The sequence below is a fragment of the Erpetoichthys calabaricus genome, chromosome 5 (assembly GCF_900747795.2).
Source record: "Erpetoichthys calabaricus chromosome 5, fErpCal1.3, whole genome shotgun sequence".
Lineage (NCBI taxonomy): Eukaryota > Metazoa > Chordata > Cladistia > Polypteriformes > Polypteridae > Erpetoichthys > Erpetoichthys calabaricus.
The window spans coordinates 102589288-102616886 of record NC_041398.2 but is presented as its reverse complement, the minus strand read 5'-3'; the positions used below and the strand labels follow the sequence as shown (position 1 = coordinate 102616886).

General features: G+C 36.3%; 1 protein-coding gene across 1 annotated transcript in view; it reads right to left on the bottom strand.

The window, feature by feature from the left end:
- man2b2 (mannosidase, alpha, class 2B, member 2) overlaps positions 1 to 27599 on the bottom strand; it is a 44172-nt gene that overhangs the window by 9004 nt on the left and 7569 nt on the right. Inside the window, exons 4-14 of the mRNA XM_028801863.2 lie at positions 23052 to 23224; positions 21896 to 22011; positions 19202 to 19379; positions 18173 to 18371; positions 13929 to 14119; positions 13244 to 13412; positions 12964 to 13094; positions 12203 to 12480; positions 6306 to 6497; positions 3853 to 4108; positions 461 to 571 (exon numbers count right to left, since the gene is read on the bottom strand). Of these exons, the coding sequence (XP_028657696.2) occupies positions 461 to 571; positions 3853 to 4108; positions 6306 to 6497; positions 12203 to 12480; positions 12964 to 13094; positions 13244 to 13412; positions 13929 to 14119; positions 18173 to 18371; positions 19202 to 19379; positions 21896 to 22011; positions 23052 to 23224 (1994 nt within the window). The remainder of the gene's footprint in view (positions 1 to 460; positions 572 to 3852; positions 4109 to 6305; positions 6498 to 12202; positions 12481 to 12963; positions 13095 to 13243; positions 13413 to 13928; positions 14120 to 18172; positions 18372 to 19201; positions 19380 to 21895; positions 22012 to 23051; positions 23225 to 27599) is intronic.

Below are 27599 nucleotides of genomic sequence, written 5' to 3'. Positions count from 1 at the left end.
TGTGATGTAATGTGGTGTAGTGTGGCAAACTGGATTGATTTTTAGAATACTGTAGTTTCTGAAAACTCTTTCTTAACCACAGTAATTCAGTGAGTAAGTAAATAATATATTAGAAAAAGTCAAGCAAGAGGCAGTGGCGTAGCGTGGGTGTCAGCCACCCGGGGCAGAGGAAAATTCCGCCACCCCCTTATTTAGGTATTTCAATTTAAAAGACTAAAATATACAGTAATTCTAAAGAATTTTGCTGCCCCCTAAAAGTGCCGCCCCCACTACGCTACGCCACTGGCAAGAGGAATGCAAAACCATCATTGCTTGGCTACTTATAAAGTGTTCCAGTTATCTCTCAAACCAATGAATACAAGTAGACACTTCCTAAAGAAGCTTTTAAAACTAGTTATTAATAGGTGAAATTAACAGTGGCTTAACAAATAATCAAAAACAGTCTTCTCAATAAACTGACCTCTACTTGTCCATTGTCAAGAGAGGAAATACCATGTGTTCTCTCACTTAGAATGACAAGCCGTGTGGAGTCATCTTCTATGTAAGCGGTTCGTACCATTGGGTAATAATTCTGAATTAAGAGACAATAACAAAATGAGTAATTTACATCTTGATAACCAAAAAAGTCTGTTAGATGACATACAACAGTAAACTGCAATGAATGTTTTATCAGATTAAATAATTGTACATTATGAACCTCTATTTAATAATTTAAAGTATCTTGCAGTAAAATTATCCATCCATCCATTATCCAACCTGCTATATCCTAACTACAGGGTCACGGGGTCTGCTTATTGTGTGCTCTAATGTGGAAAACCCAACAGAGTTTATTTATCTGTAGGAGCAAAAACAATCAAGTAGATTATTAAATACTATGAAATTAAACATAAACATACTGACTTTCAGATCTGCCTAATTTAGTTCAGAACATGGGAGATGAACTCTTTCCCACTGGGTCATTTTATAGGTCATCAATTACTTAATAAGTGTGTCTACAAGTCATGGAAGGAAACCTAGAGAACCTGGAAAAAAATTAACTTGGACAATGGGAGAACATAAAATCTTACACAGCTACCATCCACCTGGGATTCAAAACTTAAACACTGGAACTGGTAAGCAGCATCACTAACTACTGTCCTACATGATATAAATAACAAAATCCTACTTTATAACAAAACAAAATACAGAGAATGCTAAATAAATATATAAAAAAATAAAAATATAAATAAATAAAAATAAATATATAAAAAAATAGTCAGGGCTAAAATTAGTTTGCAAATAATATTACACAGTAATAGATATTGGTTATGCATAATAAATTAAATCATACCTGAAAAATTAAAGCTTATGCAAATTAAAAACAAAAAAGTACACCTGAAAACTTAATCACTACAGGAGAACCAAGTAATTAAATCTTTAAGGCTGACACTTGCATAAAAGTTGCCATTTAAATTAAAAAATAAAAGTAAAGCCCACAAACAAAACTGCAGTGGTACTTACATGTGTGCATAATCAATACAGTGGAACCTCGGTTCACGATCATAATTCGTTCCAAAACTATGGTCGTAAACCGATTTGGTCGTGAACCAAAGCAATTTCCCCCATAGGATTGTATGTAAATACAATTAATCCGTTCCAGACCATACGAACTGTATGTATGTATTTTTTTTAATTTTTAAGCACAAATATAGTTAATTATACCATAGAATGCACAGCGTAATAGTAAACTAAATGTAAAAACATTGAATAACACTGAGAAAACCTTGAACAACAGGGAAAACTAACACTGCAATAGTTCGCACTATAGTGCTAGAAACCGCTCGCTAAAAACACATTTTTTTTTAATGACTTTTAAGCACAGGGGAAAAAATGAACATTTGAAAAATCCGTAATTTAATAAACCACCAAGAAAAGTAAAATTGCAACAATGCAGGCTACGAACCGATCACTGTAAACAACTGAAAACAAAAACAAGCCTCCTCTACCTTATGCGTCCCTCCCTCTCTCTCTCTCTGTTGCGAGCCTGGAGCGCCGCATATGTGTGTCTCTCTAGTGCGCTCCTGTGTGTGTGTGTGCCTCTCTCTCGCACTCCTGTGTGTGTGCGCGTCTGTCTCTCTCGCGCTGCCTGTGTGTGCGCGCGCGTCTGTCTCTCTCTCGCGCTGCCTGTGTGTGCGCGGCTCTTTCTCTCTCTCTGCCTGTGTGTGTACGCGGCTCTCTCTCTCTTGCTGCCTGTGTGTGTGTGCACGGCTCTCTCTCGCGCGCTGCCTGTGTGTGTGTGTGTGTCTCGGGCTCTCGCTCTCTCTCTTGCTCGCTGCACAGGAAATGCACAGGGAGAGACTGAACATGTAAAAACCGAAAGGGAACATGGCTTGTTCGTATACCGAGTGTGTGGTTGTGAACCGAGGCAAAAGTTTGGCGAACTTTTTGGTCGTAAACCGATTTGTACGTGTACCGAGACGTTCGTGAACCGAGGTTCCACTGTATATACAAACAAGTAAAGTCAAAAGGTCTATGTCTCTTCTGTATAGAACGAAAGATGAGATGCAATCCAGTGAAAAATTTCATGCTCCATCACCTGAGCAAGGCAATGCTGCAACAGCCACATTCAGTAGCATGTGGAGGCTGTATGCTTATATAAAGACAAATTCATTCAGTGCTGGGATTTTTAAGGAACAGCTGAAGAGGAAACCTGCCTACTACAAATCCTACTAGGAATATCTAGTGGATGGTGTACAGTGGTAGCATGGGTCAAATCAGATATATGATCATCATTAGGTAAATTTGATGAATGGTTTATGATGTAAACAATTAAGTGTCATGGTATAGACTTGTTTTGGAGCAAGACAGTATCCCATAGCACCTTCAGTTAAGTACTTCTCACTGTAGGTTAGAAATTTCCAGATTCTTTTTTTCCTGGAGAAAAGTTAGTGTCTGCGGTGGGTTGGCACCCTGCCCAGGATTGGTTCCTGCCTTGTGCCCTGTGTTGGCTGGGATTGGCTCCAGCAGACCCCCGTGACCCTGTGTTCGGATTCAGCGGGTTGGAAAATGGATGGATGGAAAAGTTAGTGTGCTGACATTTAGCTACGCTCAATTCCATTTATGTTTGCATAGCGCTCTTTACCAAGTATAGTTTAGGGAGATATCAACCATGTACAGTCACCAATCATCTATAAGTCATGGGCTTAGTGAGGCTCAGGCCTGGCATCCTAGTGCTTCAGTAAAACTCAGATTAGAAAAAGAATATTACTGAAATTTCCTACACGTGATCTGTTTTATGATCTGCTGTGGCTTTGTATAATACTAAGTAGCTATATCAGTGATGGGCAACATTTGTGATTAATCTAAGTTCAAATAATTACAAAACAAGTTTGCAGTACTATCTTTTGAATGACTGACCTAGAACTATGCTCTAAGAAATAACTGATTTTAATTATTATCATCATTACTAAGTTTATTGAAATAAAAATGTTCTAAAAGTAGTGACATTATTCTTAAAAAGACATAAAAGGAGTTAATCAGATTTTAAACTCGGGTCCTGCACTCTGAGTGGTAAGCAAAGAAGAGGCTTTTTAGGCAATACAAAATATTTTATCATTATAAAATGTCAATGTGGGTGACATCACTCAATTAAAAGTTAGAAAATGTGTCTACTGAAAGTTAGGTGGATTAGTGGGCTGGTTAAATTTGGAATTAAATAGCTTTTGTATGGAAGTAGAACACTTACTCAAAAAAAAAAAAAAAGGTTTCTCAAGATCCTAAATATTTCAAGTATGCTTCAAGTACTTCAAGCGTGAGTAGTAAAAATATGTGGAATAAAGGATTATTCCATAAAACTTTACAGACAGTACTCACCCGTGCTATTGTATTATTCACATATGCTTTATACTGTCTCTTAAGCATTTGATATCCATTATTATCAGTGAAGATTGTTTTCTCATTATTTATTTCAGTGTAAGTCCGAAGAATGGCTTCTCTATTTAATTCCAGAGGACCAACTCTGTACTCTTGCTCTATTCTATGGCAAACTTCATTCCCCACACCATCATATCCAGCAGGGACATTATAGAGCCGTGTGTAAATGGCATAACTGCATTGCTCAGATTTTTCACTGTTAAGAGAAAAAACACAAATAGTAAAACTACGATAAATAAATTTTAAAGTTTAAATGGAAACACAACCAATCAAGTGCATTAAAATCAAATATTAATTTATAAGAAAATATTATTTAAATTAGCAAGAAAGCATATGTAGATAATTAAACTTGAAATTAACAAATATTGTAATATATTTATAAATAAAAAAAAAATCTGTATACTGTATATTTATATTGATATATAGATCGGGGCATTCTCAAGTCATCTCAAGGAGAAGACCGAGAAGAAGCATTCCTTCAGGGTCTGGGCTCTTGTGTTTGAAAGAGGAATATTTCTCCCTATGAAGTTGCAGCGGAAACTACAAAGAGTCTAACAGAAAGCAACACCACACCACAGACAAAAGATCATTTAGCACTCTTGATACAAGCAGTACCTTTCACTTGAATGCAAAGCAATCACACTCAACTCCAAAGAGCACTGGACAGCATCCTTAAGGGCTTGGTATCGTATAACTGTTTATATTTGCCAAGAGAAATTAGAATTCTGAATAGCTAAAGGCCGTTTTTCTCATGTTTTATTGTTATTGTGCAACAAGCTCATGACTGTGCCAGATAAACTTGGAGCTTTTAGAAGCTTGTAACTACATTGGAAACAAATACCTTGAATGGTAACATAAGCCGACTATGACATTCTATTCTTTACCTCATACTGACGTTCCCACAAATATATCTTGAACTGGTAAGTCACCTTAACCCTTTGCAGTCGTATTTAATTTTCAACGTCACGCTACATTAGTCGTAATTAATTATTGAAAAAACGCCAATAATTACAGCAGTTATTTTTTCAAGCACGTAGGAATAACACAGGCCACTTTTCTCGACCAGGCGACTGTGCAAATCGGTCAGAAACTTGCACGGCCACCAGCGGTGGCCTGACGACCTATAGCGCACTTTTTACTAAGGCCAGTTTTCTGGCCTAACGACCGCAAAGGGTTAAGGCCGTGTCACATTTTCCACACTTTTTCAGCAATTTACATAATCTTAGCAAGTCAGAGGCATTTGGAGACATGCTCTCCTAAGACTCCGTTGTCTAGTTTGACATACCCAGTGACTCACTTCAACTAATCCACAGCTTGCACCAGCTAAATCAAGAAGGTTTGATTTTGTCTGTAGTCGTAGGGGTAGGACTAAACTAATGCTCATCCATGAGTACAATGCTACCTTGCAGCGACAAGGTAGAAGGAATGCAGGTGTTTTGGATCTTCACAAGCAGAACAGAAGCTTGTTTGTCTGACTTGTCTGATGTCTCTTGTTTTAAGTATCATAAAAGAATGGGAAAAAGAAAAATGGCACGGATTGTGCCTGAACTTGCTGTACCTGTAAACTCTTTGTATAGCACCATGCTGGAAAGTTATCACACAATCGCTACACATTTGACCTCCCCAGCATTTTCTAGCCACGTAAACCAACATGGTCCGGTGGCAAGATTAGTTACTGCCATCTGCAAATCTGACATACCCCATGACTAGAAGTCATGCAATGTGAAATTGGCTTTAGACAAAAGCATCATCCAAATACATAATAATATATAATAAAAACAGGGTACTTTTATTATATTTTATGAATACTTGTATTATTATCAATAACACTATAACCTCTAGTCCTCCCACCAGCCGAACCCTTCCCTTTACTACATTGTTTACTCCAAGCTAAGTTGAACAGCTGTCACACCAAAGACTACTATCACTTTTCGGTTTATCCTATAATCACTTCTGGGGTCAAGAACACTCTCTGAAAACTCCCTACCAATCCATACAGTTCTGTGAATTGCCTGGTGAATTGGTAGTAGGGGACCGTACATAATGGCATAGGACTTCCACCTGAATGCAGACTTCACTTAATTTTTTGGGTTTGGTAGGGTCCTGCCCCTTTTCTGTAGCCCTTATTGTTGCCAGACATTGCAGCCCTAAACTACACGTTAATACAAGCACAGATTCTAAATTCACATGTATGAGTACATTGTTAAATAGATCCATAAGTTGAACAAATATTCTTGAATGATCTACAAAAAAGCAGCATTTTTATCTAAATTTGCACAGAAAACGAATGAAACTGAATATTTCAAGAAAAAAATTTGTAACAAAGTCTGTATCTATTTACCAAGCAGTCATGGAATTATATAACAGAAATGTTTACTTTTAGGGTTAAATACCTGTAGAAGTACTGCCTTATCTCTGTTACTAGTTTTCCAATAACAATTTCCATTTTGACATCTTTCGACACAGATTCTGCTGATCCATTACTGGTGAAAATGTAATTATCAGAAATTGGTCCTTGATACACATCTCCATTAGCATGGTATTCCAGGAAATCCTGGGTGATTTTTAATGTTTTTCCCGTCTCCCTAGGAAAGAAATTATTTTTAACAAACATAATCATTTTAAGATACTGTATGTAATGTTATTTATCCAACTTTCAATTATCTGTAACTTTAAAAGAAAATTTTAATTTCAAAGCACATCGAGACAAGAGGGAGATGTGATTATCAAAGCATCCATTATGACTCCTAGGTGCCAAATCCAGCAGGAAACTACTGAGAAAATTTAAATTCAGGGGTCAAACATAAGAATACACAGTAAAGCCTAATGAATAACATATGAAGCAATACGAATAGTCAGAGTAATAAACAACACCATGTTAAAATCCTAGCACCTAGTGAAGCAACACAGACTAGGAGCGGAAAAAACACATACTTGGTAGAGACCAAAACACAAGCAAGGCTAAAAAAGGTTACACTCATGCTAGAAAAGTAATCAAGCAGAATCCTTATTGTTTCCAAGGACTGCACCAAACTGATGAGGCTGGATGCAGCATCAGCAATAATAGGCTTTTAACTGCTCCAAAATTAATCAGTCAAGGAAACTTTGGCACAAATTACAAAATAGTTACAAAATACTCGGTGACCTCTAAAATAATTTTTATTTGCATTGGGTAGGCCATAAATGAGATTCTATATGACCAGTGATCAAAAACATACCTATGAGCCTTGTAAGCATAAGCGGGCTCTTATTTACTATCAAGCACATATAAAGAATTCAGCCCCAAAGCAGGCAAAACGGTACAAGCAACCTGAGAGCTGACATTTCCTACAAATCAGTAAAGCCAAATGAACCAAGTTTGGCCTCCATAGAATTTGAAATTCTGAATCCACCCCAACTGGATAGGCACTTCTGGCAGGAATTAGTAAAAGTTGCAACAATTAGAATTCCTTCCAAACCCAAGCAGACAGGTTATTTTTGATTGTGATTGCTTCCCATATTACATCTCTTCTACTTTATACATCATGTGTTGATGGACAGCAGAAATAGAACAAATCACAAGTAGTAAAGCATCTATTCCTGAACATGTAGTTTCCTAAACCTAGACACCATTTCCTCTCTTGATTAAGCCTGTTGCTGGTTTACCCTTTCTTCACATCTATATATTAAACAGGTTTCAATATTTATACTAGCTTTAATGTTTAAAATTAGTCATATTTTTAAAATAAAACATGTACCTATAATGCCAATATCCTGTTCATGAGAAATCATCACAATATATGAGAAATACAGGTACATACCTTGTGACAGATAGGGGGCGCTGTCGTCCCCTTGAACCCTCAGATCAGACGCCAGACACCAGATAAAAGTCCAAATAATGGATTTATTATAATGGATTTATTATAATAATAAATGTGCACAAGCACTTCCACTATACTTCAATAAATCAATACTAATAACAATAATCAATACAATTCTCAATATCCTCCACACCTCCCAGCAACTCAGTCACCCTTCCTCCCAACTTGGCTCGATCTGCTGGGGTTACCCATAGTCCTTTTATACTTCTTGACCCGGAAGAGTTTCTGTCCCTTAGTCCATGTGACTTTATAACACTTCCGGGTCGGGTAAAACTCCTTTTCTTCAGCTCGGAAGCACATCATTGCCTCTGTCCCCTCAACTGGGAAGTACTTCCGGGTTATAATGCAAATAGAAGTCCCTGGGCCTCCCTGCAGCGTCCCCTGACGGCCCCCATGGTATCCAGCAGGGCTGTGCATTAAAACTCCAATGTTCCATGAGGCCCTGCTAGAATTCGGGGCACCTCCATGTTGCAGGGAGGGCTCCATCTGGCGGCCTGGGGGTATTGGCTGGGACAAACTGCCGGCCATATATCACAACCTCTTGGGTGGATTATCATAATTTGTACTCCAGTCACTAAAGTTATCAATGTGTGGGTTTAAATTAAACCTCTTTTACTACTATTTGTAGGTATTTCTTATTAGAGTCTAAAACTACATTTTCAGGAAGTTGGTTGCCATTTCTGCAGTGACAGAAATGATCTGCAGAATTGAAAACATTGCAACCAACCCCGTGGTGCAAACATACATTACTCTAACATCTGTTTTTTGCTGTAGAATCCTCATTTTTCTTCACTATTTTGTTTGATGATGACTGGGCCGATATGTAGTTAGTATGATGATAAGTGCAGTGATAAACTTTTTTTTGAGTTAAGAATATCCACATGAAAATAATTTTTTAATGATTATGTTCATCTGTGTAACTTTATGAGATGCAAACCCTTCTGAATTATAATAAAATCATTAAGCATGGAAAATTTAAAAGTGTTCTGTGGTTCAGAAAAAAATTGAAGTGGCATGACCACAGAACATTCTGAAACATTTACAATTTATTGACCTTTTTTCTAACTTACTAGACTGTACAATGACCACTTCTTAAACTTTCCTGGAGATTTAATGGTGATAATCTTTGCTGATATTAGGTGTTATGAAATCCCTAAATGATAATAAAAGTTCTCATGCTGACTTTGCTGTTATAATTACAATATACCTCCAGTGCCAATTGTTTTGGAGGGGTTACACACTAAATTTGTGGCTAACTGGTTAAGTTTTGTTTGTGCTTCCACCATATGGCTTTCAGAGTATTATTCTAACTAATCTATAGCATCTTACAAGAGTCATGTCTTGTTTTTCAGATCAGGCCTTTTGTGGTCAAGTAAAACAATTTTAAAATGAATTGCAGGATAAAATAAATGGTTATATTAATTATTTTTTCATATTTTTGAACTCCCCATTTCTATTAGGGGGTGGCATGAAGCCAGATATTACCTCAGCAGCATTAGAGGCAAGAGAGGAATAATCTCATAAATTAATTTTTGGATAAAATGAATGGCAATATAAATCATTTTTCCATATTTCAAACTAAGATATTTCATTATGGAATGGCTGGCAGCCAGAGACTACCTTGGTAGCATCAGACTGAAGAAAGAAATCATCATCTAAGATATTATAGCACAATTCTGATTTTCTCATTTGAAAGCATAGATAATTTTTAAAGATAAAATAGCACTTAGTAGTGATAATAACTGAAAAGTAGCTCAGTACTCTTAGCATATTAAACACCAATAACCAGTCACAAACAAATCGTATCCATATTACTAACCGAGAATGCTAAACCGGATGATGGACGCAGGCACATCCGGCAATGGGCCGTAGCTGCAAAAAGACGTACTGCGCAGGCGCAAAAAGAGTCCGCGAGAGTTGGCTGAGGGGCCGTGAGAGGCGGACAAGACCACAGAAAAAAGGAGTGAGCACAGGAAAAATGGAGAAATGAGGCGCAAAGAGCACCGAAAAAAGGAAAAGGCACATAAAAAAGTATTCAAACGCAAGCAAAGCACGAAACACATTGCACACGAAACTAGACCCAAAAAAAAAAAAGAGGCTCGCGCACAACAGCAAGGCACAACCCCCCCCCCTACAGGCACCGGACGGGACACACACCAAGAGGGGGATTCAACAAGCCCATGGAACACAAAAAAAAGAACACAAAACCACCCCACAAACCCTACAAGCAAGGGACGGGACACACACAAAGAGGGGGATTCAACAAGACACAGGAACACAAAAAGAAAGAAGACGCTCGCGCGACAACAATCCTCAACCCCCCCCCCCCCCACACCCACACCCACACACACACACACACAAACACCCCCCCACACACATCCATAAGAAGTGACACCCAAAGCCACATATTCTAAAGTGAACGTCAACACCTTCACACTAGACAGCATAGGTGTCAGCATTGGTGGATCTCCTTACAATAAAGCACTATTAACCGTTCAACTGCAGAAAAGGAAACATATTAACAGTGACTGCGATCCTCCTTATTACTTATCCATATTTCGCATGCTGAGAAAGAAACAAGTCATGAATACACGGTCACGGGTACAAAACGAAGAGGAAAGGATAACAGGAACAAACACACGAACACGAAAGAAACAACAAAATAGACGGCTATGCAGCATAGGTGGATCTCATTACAATAAGGCACTATTAACCGTTCAACCGCAGAAAAGGCTCCATATTAACAGTGAGTGCAATACTCCTTATTACTTATCCATATTTCTAAAAGAAAAAATGTCTCGACTCCAAAAACGCAAAGCTCAAGTAAAGCTTCTAACTAACGATGTACCTAAAAGTAAAAACTTTATGAACTGCATTAGATCCTACAATAGTTCATTTGCTTTTGCATATACCGGAGTAAATATCAGGCCACCAAAAGGCAATGGCCCATACTGCTTTCGCATATGTGCACAAATACTGCATCGCATTGGAACAGTGCACCCTGAAACAAATCAACAACGCAAATATGCACAAATCTACATCCTAGATCCACATGACGCAATCTATCAATCAAAGTGCTGTATCGCAACAGGCACGGATTCAAAACGAAACACCTCCCGTCTCAGACATACGTTAATGGCAGCGAAGGCTACAACGGGCTTCTCACACAGCACAGGCAAATCGATTACAGCTCCAAAACAACACGTCCCAAATACTACACATGCAACAACGCGCCTCTCAAACGGCACAAGGAAAACATACACCAGGAAAATTCATTCGGATTAATGAATGTCATTTGCAATCATTGGCATTCACTTCACTTCCCTGAAGAAACAACTGGCAATACAAGTTATACATTTACACGTTGTTGTCAAAAGGGTCAAATTAGACTGCCTTCTTTACATTCATATACTGAATATCTACAGAAGCTTATAACTGACGATGTACCTGAAAGTGAAATCTTTATCAACTACATTAGATCCTACAAATCGGTATCCACTATGAACATTAACGGTGGCACTGCACGTGACATCCGTCTTGAAAAAATGTTGTTTATTGATGAATGTTCAATGGCATGAAGTCACTTACTCAACACCATTCATAAACTTCTACAAACGTTTATGAATAATAATATTCGATTTGGAGGAAAGGTACTTTTATGAGGAGGAGATTTTAGACAGTGATTAGCTATTCTTCCAGATGCCATGCACTCAGCTATTGTTCAGTGCACCTTAAAATACGCAGACAATTGCCATTGCTTTCAAAAGATACAGTTAGTAAAAAAGATACGATGTCCAGAACCAGATCATAACAATTGCTTATTACAACTGAGAGATGATACACTCACCAATACAGATGGACTTCAGCCACATATTATTACAGTTCCTCAAGCCTTTATCTGCGACGACTTAGTTACAGAGACATTTGGAACAGCAATCTCATTAGACCAAATGCCCCTTTTAACACAACGCACTATATTATGTCCAAAAAATATTAATGTGGAAAACATTAATACTCAAGTCATTCCATTACTTCCTGGAGAGACACAACTCTTTCTAAGCTCTGACAAACTTGACTCTGATCACAACAATAACCATCTTAAATGACCTTACAAGTTCTGACCTGGAATTACCTTTTACACTTAAACGGCGTGTATAAAGAAATTTTCAAATAAACCTTTACACTGTGCCACACACTTTATTGTTTGCTTTCTATTTGCATCATCTACACCGTCACACTATTCTATATCTCATTCATACATCACGCTCTTTGTCATTCCCAACACCAGGGGTTGGCGAGCGAAGCGAGCAGGGGGAGGAGCCCCCTAGTTTCTCAGAAATGCTCTTTTGCTGAATTATTAACAGAAGATACACTGTTCTCTAACACTTAAGGAGTTGATTAAAATGCAATGCAAAATTGGTATAACTTACCTATTTGTTATACTGTACAGAAGATTGGAAGCTTGGTCAAACATCAAAGTGTAACACTCATTCATAACAGGTAGCAGTCTAAGACCTCTTTTCTTTGAATTCTTAAGACTTTGCCTGTCAAACTGTACAATTTCTGCTAAATACGTTGGCAGGCAGTTAAACTGTTTGACATATGGTGATGACTGAAATTTAATTGAGTATTTTTTATAGCCAAGTCCAACTAATTTCACAAATATGTAGAGATCATACATGTCAATTGACTCTTTGGATTTTTGTATCTATAATTAATACAAAAAAGAACAAAGAAAATAATTAAATGTTAAACATGTTTATCCAGAACCCTCCAATTTCTTAAAGACTTGCATTATTCATATTAAAAATATATATCCCAGAGTTATGTTGATATTGTAAATGTATAATAATGAAATAAGACATGTAAATACAAAAAAGTAATATATAATTATGTAAACTCAAATGGAAATTCATCACTTAAACATGTTCGGGAACAGGGCTTAGTTATGTTATGAGGTCTCTTGCTAATTATTAAAAATATATTTTATATCCATCCATCCATCCATTACCCAACCGGCTATATCCTAACACAGGGTCATGGGGGGGGGGTCTGCTGGAGCCAATCCCAGCCAACACAGGGCGCAAGGCAGGAATAAACCCCAGGTAGGGTGCCAGCCCACCGCAGTATATTTTATATTTAAAAAAAATATATATACTGTATATATATATAAATATAAATATTCTGCTACCTGTGCTGGAACAGGATTTCCATCCTCATCATAAACCAGTGCCACTGGGTATGCCACCATAATACTGATAAATGTTGTGATATTCCATGCCAAAGGATTATAGACTAAGACATAATGATAAAGATCTTGATCTAAAGCAGATTAAAAGACATGAATCAAACCTCATTATCACAGTTAGGAAGTATAAATTATTTATTAAATTATTTTTCAAATTAATGAAAAATATTTTCTGAAAAGATTAGAAATCAAACAGGCATCTCTTTTAAGTTGAACTGCTTACCACCATTGCTGCTAGAACTTTGATAGACAGCTTTCAAAGGTTTCCTTGGGATAATCAGCAAAGCAGCCATTAATTCTTTAACGGCTATCATCCCTTGTGTTAAGTGGTCTATGTACATATCACAAACTTTGGGTGACTCTGTACCTGTTATACCATCATGATGTTGTACCTTAAAGTAAAGCACATCAAAAAGTTACATTTTAAAATAATGCACATTAAAAGGCTATATCTGAATGTATTTGTAACACCTACATTTTCCACAAGCTAAATGATATTAACTACTGGGCACAAAATTATCAACCATCAGTCCTCAAGTGGTCCATGCGGATTACATTATTTTTACCTAATGGTTGGAATCATCCAAACATATTTATCATAATTATACATAGTTCTGTCAGGTCTGCTGGGATAGACTCTGCCTTTCATTGACAATGAATTGATCAGCCAGGTTTGATAATCCATTTTACATTTGGTCTTTACATAACTGACAACTGATTAAGTGGTCCTTCTTTAACACTGTTATTTACTCCATATAACACATACTGCATAACTAAACTGCACAGATGCGGTAATCACAGCCTAGTCATTTGACTTATACTTCACAAAGCAATCTATATAATCAAGCATTTTATAATAATTAATGTTTGTCATGTTTTTTAAATTTATTTTTTAGAGATCCACTTACCTCAGAAACTGCCCATCTGAGATTCTGCAGCTGTTTTAAAGCCCATTCTTTATCAATGGGCCCTTTTGGATACATTAGCAAGTACCGAGTAAAAAGAGACTCCACAGCATATAGCAGAGAACTTGCCCTTCTAGCCATGCCTTTCAAGACATTTCGAGATGCATAAAATCCAGTCCATGCTTGAAAAGGTTCTAAAAATTGGAATCAATTAAAAAACTGGTAAATTTATTTGTGTGATGCATTTTTGTACCACACTCTGCATGTGTGAAAGGGTTCTAAAAATTAAAACAGCCAGTGACGTCACTTTACATAAAGACCATATTACTTAAAGCAGGGAGGCAGGAACCGGCAGCTCACAGACCATGTACCTATGAAATTTACAGAAAGAACAGGCAAAAAAACAGGCGGAGTGGTGGCTCTGGGGCTAAGGATCTGTGCTGGTATCCAGAAGGCTGCCGGTTTGAATCCCCATCACTGCCAAAAGAATTCCTACTCTGCTAGGCCCTTGAGCAAGACCCTTAACCTGTTATTGCTCCAGGGGTGCTGTACAATGGCTGACCCTGCGCTCTGACCCCAAGGGGTATGCGAAAACTAACAAATTCCTAATACAAGAAATTGTATACGGCGAAATAAAAAAACAAAAAACAAAACCAAACAAATATAAGATTTATAGCTTTCAATCTGTCATGGTAGTTGGCACCAGGAAAGTTTAAAAAATATGTCATGGAAAAGCAACTTTGATACTGGGATTTCATATGCAACAGTGTTTGGAGTATTTGGAAACTACTTTTACACACCAAAATACATAAATAAATAAAATTAAAAAAATACATGGGTAGTTGAAACAGATGCAGATCAGAACATATTACTTGCTGTGTTTTGACTAAAACAAATTCCACTCCTGATAGCAAAAAGAAAGTGCAGGTGCAGTTATAGCCACTTAAGATGCAAAAACAGGAGGAGTGGAAAAAAATGTCTCAGCCTTTTTAATGCTAATTTACACTGCTAAATTAACCAAGATATGATCAAAACCAATGGATTCATAGATCTATCCTGCTGTATGCAAATAATGCAAAATGCTGGAGGAAGTGGAATAGTGTGAGGTGTGCTTTTATGTTTACTCTAGGTTCCTTGATTTGGGTGGAATGGTGTTTGAATGCCACAGAGTACATAAGAATCATTTTAGAATAACTGCAATGCTTCATTGAAGGTATGTACACATCTGTTGATTGAGATTTTGGAAAATGCAAGGGTATTGCAGTTCTGGAATAATTCCAGTACCATCACAGTGAATTTGAATTAATGCAGTGGCATCTCCAGATACCAAAACTTGATCCAACTATTTAGTGTAGAACTCCTTTCATACATGTTGATATCCATGATATATATAATTATAGGGTTGAGATTCCAACAGTTTTTTTCTCAGCAGCATTATGCACAAGAAATGAACTAATCTTAAATAAACTACCAGTTCATTACATTGCATTTTCATACACACCATTACATTTATCACTCACATCAGTCCAAGATATCTTCCCTTAGTTCATTTTCAATAACTGGTGAGAAATACTGAAGCTGACCTGAGACTGTACTGCAATGACACAGTGTAACCCCTTAGCTAAATCAGTTCTTAAGTTAAATAAGGAACCAATAGTTAGTTGGATTGCTTTACTAAAATGTACAATCAGTATGAAAAGGCTTTGTAGATACAGTGGAACCTCGGGTCACGACCATAATTTGTTCTAAAACTCTGGTTGCAACCCTATTTGGTCGTGACCCGAAGTAATTTCCCCCATAGGATTGTATGTAAATACAATTAATCCGTTCCGGACCGTAAAAGCTGTATGTAAATATATTTTTTTAAAGATTTTTAAGCACAAAAATAGTTAATTATACCATAGAATGCACAGTGTAATAGTAAACTAAATGTAAAAACATTGAATAACACTGAGAAAACCTTGAACAGAGAAAACTAACATTGCAATAGTTCATGCTACAGCCTTACGAACCACTCTCTGTAAACACTTTTTTTTTTAATGAGTTTTAAGCACAGGGAAAAAAATGAACATTTGAAAAATCCGTAATTTATACAAAAACTAACCATAAACAACCAAGAAAAGTAACATTGCAGGAGTTCACGCTATAGTCTTACGAACCGATCGTGCTCCATGACAAGACAGAGATGACAGTTCCGTCTCACAATTAAAAGAATGCAACCATATCTTCCTCTTCAAAGGAGTATGTGTCAGGAGCAGAGAATGTCAGAGAGAGAGAAAAGCAAACTATCAAAAACCGATAGGTGCTGTTTGAGCTTTTAAGTATGCAAAGCACCGTGCAGGAAGCATATTGCTTGACAAAGCAGCCGCAAGTTAGCCCAGCAAGGAAGGGAGCAATGTGAAGGTAGTCTTTCATCATTTTTTAGATGAGCGTCCGTATCCTCTAGGGGTGCGAACAGCCCCCCTGCTCACACCCCCTCCGTCAGGAGCAGAGAATGTCAGAGCAAGAGAGAGAGAAAAGCAAACAATCAAAATCAATAGGTGCTGTTTGGGCTTTTAAGTATGCGAAGCACTGTGCTGGAAGCATATTGTGGCAAAAAAGCAGCCACAGGTAAGCCCAGCAAGGAAGGGAGTTATGTGAAGGTAGTCTTTCAGTGTTTTTTGAGGAAAGTCTGTATCTTCAAGGGGTGCGAACAGCCCCCCTGCTCACAATATATTTGAGGAGTTTTATTTAATATGTAATACGTGCTCTGATTGGGTAGCTTCTCAGCCATCTGCCAATAGCATCCCTTGTATGAAATCAACCTGGCAAACCAACTGAGGAAGCATGTACCAGAAATTAAAAGACCCATTTTCCACTGAAACCCAAGAACCAGCAAAAAATCTGCGATATATATTTAAATATGCTTACATATAAAATCCGCAATAGAGTGAAGCCGCAAAAGTCGAAGCGCCATATAGCGAGGGATTACTGTAAACACCTTTTTTTAATGAGTTATAATCACAGGGAAAAAAATGAACATTTGAAAAATCCGTAAATTTATACAAAAACTAACCATAAACAACCAAGAAAAGTAACATTGCAGGAGTTCACGCTATTGCCGTACGAACCAATCGCTGTAAACACATTTTTTTTAATGAGTTTTAAGCACAGGGAAAAAAATGAACATTTGAAAAATCCGTAATTTATACAAAAACTAACCATAAACAACCAAGAAAACTAACCTTGCATGAGTCGAGTTCTGGTAAGAAAACTAACCTTGCATGAGTCGAGTTCTGGCATGAAGGAAGTGAGGAGGAAGCTGGGTGAAGAGGAGATTACAGTTTTGAGGTAAAGTCCCTCTGTGCAATGCACATCAGACCAAGAACAATGTACTGTACAGGGAGAGACTGAACACGTGCGTAAATCACCGGCGTGTACAAACCGGAAGGGAAACGAAATAGAGCACAAAGAGTTCACAACGAATGCACAGGGAGAGACTGAACACGTGTGGACATTATCAGCGCGTACGAACCGGAAGGGAAACTGTCTTGTTCGTCACCCGAGTGTGTGGTCGTGAACAGATGCAAAAGTTTGGTGAACTTTTTGGTCGTAACCCGATCTGTACGTGTTCAGAGACGTTCGCGACCTGAGGTTCCACTGTATGTATAGATGTTAGTATGCTTTTATAATTTCTATCAATATTTTCATGTTTGATTTCATTAAATGCCAAAACATTATTTTCACTACATTAAACGGACACACAACAAACATTAAAAAGACATGTTGTGAGATTCAAACATGAACTCAGTATTACTTTTATTTTGCAGATATTTTCAACCTGAGATAACACAACTACAGAATTTAAGGTACTTATAAAGACAATGTCATTCAGTAATATGTTACACTGTTGTCATTTTCAGTTCACTACAATCTAAATTCAAGGTCACAAGGAACCTGAGTTTATTCTGGCAGCATTAGGCACAAGGCAGGAATCAGTTCCAGATGTGGTGTCATGTCCATGACAAAGTACACTCATTTACACACTGGCACTTGGTAATTCCATTAAGCTAGCAAATCTGTTTTTGTGATGTGGGATGAAATACAGCCAGAACTGCCCTGTGTCATTACCAATTAAGCTGAGTGAAACAGAATCTCCCTCAAAATAATTGTTGACCTGTTTGGATCAGATATTTCATCTTTTTTTTCCTTAAATGAGCTGTTATTACAACTTTTAGTATATTTCTTTTCAAAAGCAAATTACCCACCTGTGGAATATGGAAGAAAATCTTCATTAAGTCGTACATCCCAAGAGAGACTGGAATTGTGGATAGCACTGAAATAATCACTCAGTGTAGCATATTGAACAGACACACCAAACAACTCAGAGTTTTTGTTAATGTATTCTATAAGTGGGTCCATATTTTGAAACTGAACTGAAGAATTGAAAAACTGTTTATCACAGCCCTATCAGAAAAATGAAATACAATTTTTAAATAGATAACAAAATATAATAATAATTTGATTCACCATTCATTTGAAGCATTACAGTGATCATTAAACCTGAGAAACCACAAAGTGGATTTTACTTTCTCTGAATATTAATCTGTGGCATATTAATTCCATAATACTGTATAAAAAAAACATTTTTTCATCTGCACCTTTATTACAAGTATCTCAACAGCTAATGTATTAAAACATAAACCTGAAACATGCAGCTTACTTCCACCAATATATAGTACCATCTAGAGAGCAGAAAGTGTGACATAGAGGCCATGCTTTAGGTCATAACCCAGAAGATTACTAATTCAATTCCCACCAGTTGATGTCATGCTTGTGGCTGAGCAAGGAACTTAACGTGCTGCTGTTTTTTCCAAATAAAAAAAAAAAAAATATATATATATATATATACAGTATATATATATTATATATATATATATATATATATATATATATATACACAGTATATATATATATATATATATATACACAGTATATATATATATATATATATATATATATATATATATATATATATATATATATATATACACACACACAATGTAAGGAACACGAGGCCAATTCACAACAACCATACCAGGGCCAATTTCAAATCACCAATCAACGACAACATCTTAGTATAGGAATTGAACCCAGGATGATCTGTGAGACAGCATCACAATTAATTCTGTTACAGTGCCATTCAAATTTATAAAACAGTAATAAATTAAATAAATAAATACAAAATGATTACTCAGCAATTTCAGAAATGATACATTTGATTTGTAATAACTTACCCAAGGCCAAAGAACATGGCTAGTTCTAAACCATGCAGATCTTTGTTTAATATTGTTAACCATAGTCTTGGCATATAAATAAATGTTATTTTCAGTAACAGGCAGACTCATATTGGGATAAATACCATCCTTTGGTGGATCAGGGAACATGGCCACTCCATTAAAATAAAAACCTGATCTGAAATTGTAGGACATAAATTATTGGTTGCATTAGAACCTCAGTACAGAAAGCTTTGATACATTATTTTAAAAATGGTTTAATGTGGGCACAAAGCAAAAGAAAAAAATGACTTAACAGGTTTAAATTAATTATTTTAATCCAATATGAAAACACTCCTAAAAGATTATTTACAAAATTGTAAAAAAAAAAAAAAAAAAAAAAAAATGTGCAATAAAGTAAAATGCCATTCAGTATTGATTTGTGCAGGAAGACAGACAAAATGGTGCCTTCTATTATCAAAACAAACATCAAATGTTCACATCCTTATAGAAATACTGCTAATGCAGATATGTCTGAAAGATATATCATGTTTTAATCTTCTAACATTTTTCACATCCTATTAACAAAAAGATTTAAGTGAAAAACAAATCAATGATTTTTATTTTTATTTTTATTTATAATAAATATTAATTTCCTGTGAACAGACCTCTTAAACCAGGTTTACAGATTTCCTATAGGACTGATGTTTGTGCTGACTGGGCCATTCCTGGACCCTGTTTTTCCTTTCTTCAATTCATTTCTTTGCTTGAACTAGTTGTGTGATTCCGATCTTTGAAAGTAGGGTTGCAACTAACAACTGTTGTGTTAAATGAATTAATTAAATAGTCAGCTGATTATTATTTTGATTAACTAATCAATCAGGGCTTTTAAAAACAAAACATTTGAGCAAAGGTGGAAGCATTGTGTTCAAAATTCAAAGAGTTTTAGTCCTTGTACAATGCTCTCCTTTAACTGTAGTATAAGTACATATCCTCTAAAATTACATTCACCAAAAGGTATGTAGCATTAAGTCTTGTTAATTTTTAGGTCTATTTGAACACTTTTTCAAGGCTTTTGTTGACATTAAGAGAGAAGAAGGCTGAAAACAGTATCAGATAATTGACTGCCTTATGCCTAGTGCTACTGCAATCAGCTCTGCTTCTAATGATCCAGCCATTACTAAAATTGTTTTTTTAAACTACACATAAAATCATATTACTGTATACATTTCATAGATTTTTTTCTCTTCTCCAACATTATATTTTTTGTGTTATTCCTGCATATAATGTCATTCTGTATTATATTCTGATTGTGCTGTATTTGTAATTAGTGTATAGCATGCTGAGTGTACAAGTTGAAAAGAGCTTTATAAGAAAAGGCTTGATTGTAATATAGTTTTAAAAAAATGGCGAACAAACAACAACCACCAAGAAACACTATTGTTAAAAACTGATCATTTGTTATTTTAACTGGCAATTATTTTGTACAAACACCATTATATCACCATAAGTATAGATAAGGTTGTCCTTTTTCTTTTCACTTTGGCGCCAGATACTGATAAGTCTGATTTTAGATGATACAGTGTTGGCAAGCACTGAATGGGAAAAATACTGCAGTTTCTTGTTCCATATTAACAGATTTAGTGCATATGTTTGGTCAAATTTTCAAAATTACAATTAATAGATAGTAAGTATAAATGTTTACTAATAATCCAATGTGATCTAGCACATAACATTTAAGGCAATGGCAGCATCATAGATTTGATAAGTTGTGCAGAATGAATGTCAGTTATTCTTTGTTCCACATAAATCACAACAAAGTTTATACTACCTGATATGATTATCTTTTCTAGTAACAATACTATGAGTTGGACTATTTTATATTTTTATGGATTAATCAAAGTGAACCATTTAATTTTCTAATGAAATGACACAAAAATGTAAACATCATACAGCTTCGTTTGTCATACCACTGGAATTAGTGGAAGGACCAGTAGAGGTTAAAGGTACTGCAGCATCCAATCTTAAAACAAATTAAACTGAAATTGCTGTGAATTTTCACTAGGGCCCAACTGTGAGTGCTGTGTTTCTTTATTTTTGTACAGTATTCCAGTTCATATTTTGGTCATCTTTACATTGAATGGCTGACAAAGGCAACATGACCTTGCACTCCACAAAAGACAATGAATCTTGGAATCTTGTAAATAGTGAAGCACTGAAATTCACAAGGGATTGACAGCACCAACAACTAAGTGGCAAGATTTTAGCAACTGCAGTTCTTAAATGTCACAAGATTTACATTTAAAACTTGATGCAATTATTGAGACAAACATTTAACACTAGACAGTAACATGATCCCTTCCACCAAAGCAAATTAAATGAATTCAAAGGATTCTCACCCCCTTGCAATAATTTAACTGACAATGCAAAGCAAACAAGAGTGTTCTGGCATGCATCTTATCATAACAAGTTATAAAAATGTGATTTAACTGTAAATTTCTATGTCTTTTTTGTGGAAATTTCTTTTGTGAATCTGACTTAAATAAAAAACTTATAGATGCTCATTTTTAATTGTAAAAAAACATTTTGTGCATTATTTATTTATTGCCACTATTATATAATTATTTAGCAACACCAGCAAGCAATGAAACACACTAATAAAAACTGTAAGTGAAACACTGCACAATGAGAACTAAAACAGCTTTGAGAACTCACCTGTTCGAGAAGGGCAAGTAAGATGGTGTACAGTAGCTAAACTGGTCCATTGTATGTGTAAAAATTTCTTGATGTTTACCTAAAGATGATGAACCTCTCCATACAAACTGTAGTGTCTGTATAATGATAAAAGAAATAACATAAACTTGCAACAAAAAAAAAATCATGCTGCTATCTCAGAAAGAAAAGAGCTGTACATCACATGTCTGGTATCATCAAGACTACTTTAGTAATAAATAAAAACATCAATGATACACATTGTCAGTGTGACAGACATCGAGGTTGCAGTTTGTTATGGAGATGTGCATGCATGCATAGGAACAGCAGGTTTTTTCTCCCAAAAATTTACAGATTTAAACTTTCAGAGTTATGCAATTACTTCAAACAGAAATAATAATATTTTTTAATATTTTACACCAAGAATTCACTAAATCTCTGTGAAGTGCTTGTCAGTTTAATTTTATAAGCATTTTCAAAATAACACAAAGATGATGCAAAGCAATCAGACAGGCTTCTAATCACAGATAATGAGGACTACAAAAGTACTTTTGCCTACAACATTTAATTCTGCTGGCTTACTTATATACTGAATTGTTATTAAATAAACAGATAAAGAAAGGAACTCACAGCTGAATACTGTGAATACACAATCACCAACAGTAAAAAAAACTGAGGGAAAGTCTACGTTCAAGGCAAACCTTCAAGTGGGTGGGACAAAATGCAGTCATTTAGCATTACTGTGACACATATCCAGCATACTGGGTTAAAATTCTGCATGTCTGCATAAGTTTTTTCTCACGTACCCAAAAACATTCATGTTAGGTTAACTGGCAATTTTAACTGACCTTGTCTGGGTTTGTGTGCAAGTATGCCCTGCCACGGTATGGCACCCCACCCAGTGATGATTTCTGTGTTGTAGTTGGTGGTGGCCTCTCAGAAATGGATAAGCAGGTCTGAGAATATAGCTCTCTAAAGTGTTACTGTAACATGCAATAGATCAACTACATTATACAGTTGGACATGACAATACAGGAAAACATCATTGAGAAAGGTACAAGGCAATCAATGTAAACAAGGTTAAATATTCAGCCGACATTAATAACTACCTGGAAACCATAAAAAAATCATGAATTATTAAGGCATATTTCAAGGATACCTTATTTTTCTGCATTTCTTCTTTGAGATCGTAGTCTATCCGAGAAATAACATGAGCATTAAAACCAGCTAGTGAAAAAATGACAGGAGTAGCAGCAGATGCTCCAAATGGATCCACATGCCAGGAATACCGAGGCCTTATCCCAAATGTCTCATACAGAAAGCCATGACCCTCTGCATTAATTATTAAAGACATTGTATTAAAAAAGATATTTAAGCTCAGTTAATCAAGTATTATATTAGTACCACAAGTATAAAACTGTGGTTTATAATATTCAACAATACTTTTTCCAATAAAGAGAAAATAACTACAACTTTTAGACCCAGTGTTGTATAAAATATGTAAGAAAACATTTTAAAAAATTTGGGGTAACTCATCTTTAGATTACTTTTTTTTCCAGAATAACTACAAATAGGTCAAGTAACTCCAGTATATCCATTTTAATCAGTACACTAGCATAAAAATCTGTAATCTGTCACAGGATACTGAACATTCATCCACACACTAACCTTTTTAAAGGCCAATGTGAGCCATTTGCCCATCTGACCACTTGTCTTTAAATTGTAGGCAGAAACTCAAACAAATTCTACAGAAAGGCAAAGCAATCTGTAACTGATTTTACCACAAAATGGTAAACAAACATGTGAAACCATTTTAAGGTTAATAATATTTTTCAGCTTGTGCTCATCAATGTTGTTTTGACCGATTTTGAGTAACTATATTAATCTATTTTTATGTATTTCTTTATGACACCAAATGGAATTGATAAAATTGTTAATGATGTAAAAATTCAACTTAGTTTGATTATAAACAAATATAGTGTTATTCCTAAAGTTCTCCTGATACCTCCAGAATAGTCTGATTACTAAAGGCAGTTTGAGGATATTATTAGTCATTCAGCAAAATATTTTATCCTGCTATTATGTATATACAGATACAGTATAGCCCCCTATAACATAGAAAGGGCATTGAATGAGTTTTCATAGAATTTTCTTCATAAACCCAAAATCTGCAAAATAAATCTTTCTGTACAAACATGGTCAATTTATGTTTGCTTTGAAACATAAAGCTTCAAAAAAAATCATAGGGAGAAAAGAAAAAATCCACAAAGAAGGCATCATAGATATAAATCAAAGATTTAACAGCCATGAGGCACCACAGCCAAAAATATTACCACAATATAGTGTAGCTTTTAAAGCCATTCAGAAGTTGTAGAGCAAATGTATTTAGTGTAATTCTTTCTGAGTGAACATAATCCACTTGCCTTTAAAGAAAGCCTTATTTAAGGCTTAGACACAACTGGACAAAGCTGGCAGCACTGTGTAGATTATGTTTTTTGATTTCTAGTGTGCCTTCAGTACCATCCAGCCATCCCAGTTAAAAGTTAAGCTCAGAGATACAGTGTGAATGACCTGTGGTGTCCTGGATAATGGTCTATCTATTGGGCAAACTACAAATTGTAAGAATCAAGGACTTTGATACAGATGCGAGCCACACAGGAGCACAACAAGAAATAGTCCTGTCTCCTTTTCTCTTCATCTTCTCTCCAACTATAAATATAACACCTGGGGCCTCATGTATAAACGGTGTGTACACTCAGAAATGTTGCGTACGAACGTTTCCACGCTCAAATCGCAATGTATAAAACCTAAACTTGGCGTCAAGCCACGCACATTTCCACGGTACCTCATACCCTGGCGTATGCAATTTCTCCGCTCGGTTTTGCAGACTGGCGGCACCCAGCGTCAAAGCAGTGCTACTGTTCCTGTGTGGTTACCCTTTCTTTCTTAGACCCACATTCCTGACGCGGCTTTATAAATACACTGAAATTAACTGAATATTGTTTATTAGTGTAATGCATCTGATTGTAATTAACCTATAGCAATATAATGATCCAGGGAATAGCCATAGTATTCCAAATACCATAACTGCTTTAGCGTTGTTACACTCACTGCATCTTCTTCTTCTTCTTTCAGCTGCTCCCGTTAAGGGTTGCCACAGCGGATCATCTTTTTCCATATTACTCTCACTGCACCACTCGGAGTATTTATATCACTGTATCTGAGTGGGGAAATCACAGCAGCAGCTGATTGGAAAGAGAATTATCGGTATACAGTTTCAAACACACACTACCTCAGCCATGGCAAAACGCGTCAAAGCCTTTCCTGTACGGACATCGCGTTTCAGAAACAGTATTATCCCAAGAACAATAAACACATTCAATCAAATCAAGTGCTCCTTGTAGAACTGTTTGTACTTATAGGTACAATTACCTATAACTTGTAAACTTGCACTACAGTTATAATATTGCACAACCTGCGCCACTTTATAAAGCGCGTATGATGACGATATCATTTTTAAGATGAAATGCAGCAAAATATGTTGCTTATAGTATACAGATAAAACTTTAACTTCATTTAAATAATCTGTATTGTTAATAATTAAACATGTGAGGACACGGTGCCGCAGCGCTAGCAAGTTCACGGATAGCTCCTGCCTTGCGCTGTATTATTGCTGGTGCTGACGTGACACTGGAAGGATAGACGGATAGAATAATTAAACATGTACTACGAAGATATTTCAATGTTCCTTAAAAGTTTTGAAGAATCGGCGTTCTAAGCTTACAGATGGTTTAACGTCTATTACAGAGCTGATTGTGTGGCGATTGGGTTTTTGGAGAAAGAAAAGTAAGGACAGGAATTGGAGGTTAGTATGTTTGAAAGAGACAGTACTTCTGTAATAAATTATTTCTTCGAAGGTCGCGCATGGCGCAGCAAGCCTCTTGCATGAGATATGAACAATCACTGCGCCACCGTGTTCCCATGGTTAATAAAAAGCTTTCATTCCTATCATCATGAAAAAGATATCACGTATACATCTCAGTATTTTAATTATTCAGAGAGCTGTAATATCACAAATGTAATGGATTCTGTGTCCTGTCGGAGAAAGAGAAAGAACGGAAGCACGTAGTGATTCACACATATAGAGCACATAGAAGATCAAACACAGAACAAAGCATTTAATGTCCTACTTTAGTTACGATGGGATTTGAGAAACTAGTAAAATAAACGATTTTAAGATGAAGTTTATGATGTTCTACTTTAACGACAAAATAAACGTGATTAAAGTGGAAATTTCGAGATTAAAGTTGACATTTCATACTTTTTTCCCCACTGTGTGCCTATTTTTTTTCTCTGTACCCTAATAAGCTTTCATATGACACTCAGACGGTCCACTACGAGTCGCCTTTTCACGCCGACTTTGATATGTTACAACTTCTTTTATATTTCGGGCACTGTGCGACTTTGTGAACTTGAGCTTTCGAGTTTCTCCGACACTATGTCACTCGATCAACTTTCTTTTGTTGATTATACCACTGTTTAAATCAACAAATAGTACGTTTTTCCTTTGCCTCCACTTGGTATTCGCTGAAATTCTTATATTTTCCCCCCGTGCTTTTCCCATTGTCTTTTCACAGAAGGCTATTTATATTGATTTGCATATTCAAAGAGGCGTAATTCTGGGAGGAGTTGGGGCGGGACAGAAGGCGCGTGCACGTGCATTACTTTTCACGCTGATCGGGATTTATGTAGTGGAAGAACGTGAAAGTTTGCGTACACACAGATTCCTCCATCTGGATTTTTCTGTGCGTACGCACATTCCCGCTTTTGTGCTTATGCCATGTTATAGTGTGAGTTCTACGCACGGCGTTATACATGAGGCCCCAGGTCATGTCACTTGCAGACATTCTCAGATGATTCTGCATTTGTGTATTGATAAGGAGGAATGAGAATAGACTATAGGAGTCAGGTGAAGAACTTTGTTTCTTGGTACAAAGAGAATTACTGTATCTGTATCTTAACATCAGCAAAACCTAGGAACCGATTATTGACTTTCGCTACACCAAAGAACCTCTATGTATAGTCACTATTCATGGAGAGGATGTGGTGGTAGTGCACATCCTAGAAGTACTTGGGGGTCCACATCAATGACAGATTGGACAGGTCTTGGAACTTGGAGGAACTATATAAGAAAGGGAAGAGCAGGCTCTTTTTCCTTAGGAGACTGTTCTTTTAATGTGGGAAGTGACATTCTTCACATCTTCTACAGCTCTGTGATGGTCAGTGCAATTTTGTATGCAGTTGTGTGCTGAGCTGACAACATCAGTTCAAGAGAGGCCCACCAAATCAAAAAGCTAATTAAAAGGGCAGGCTCAGTTATGGGATGCACTCTGGACAACCTGGAGGTAGTAGCAAATGAGAGAATTAAAACAAAACTAAATGCCATTATAAGGATGCACATCCTCTCTCTAACACACTTAACACTAACACTAAAGTAACAGTTCTTTCAGCCAACAAACTATTCAGAAGAAGTATTTCAAGAAACACCACTGGGGCTTCTTTATGCCAAGAGCAATATGCCTGCATAATGCCTCACCGTAAATGCCAAGTCAGAAGTTTTCTTTCTTTTTAAATTTTCTTTTTTTTTGTCATTTTGGTATGTGTTCAGACTACAATATGTGTGTGTGTACTGTATATGTGTGTATTT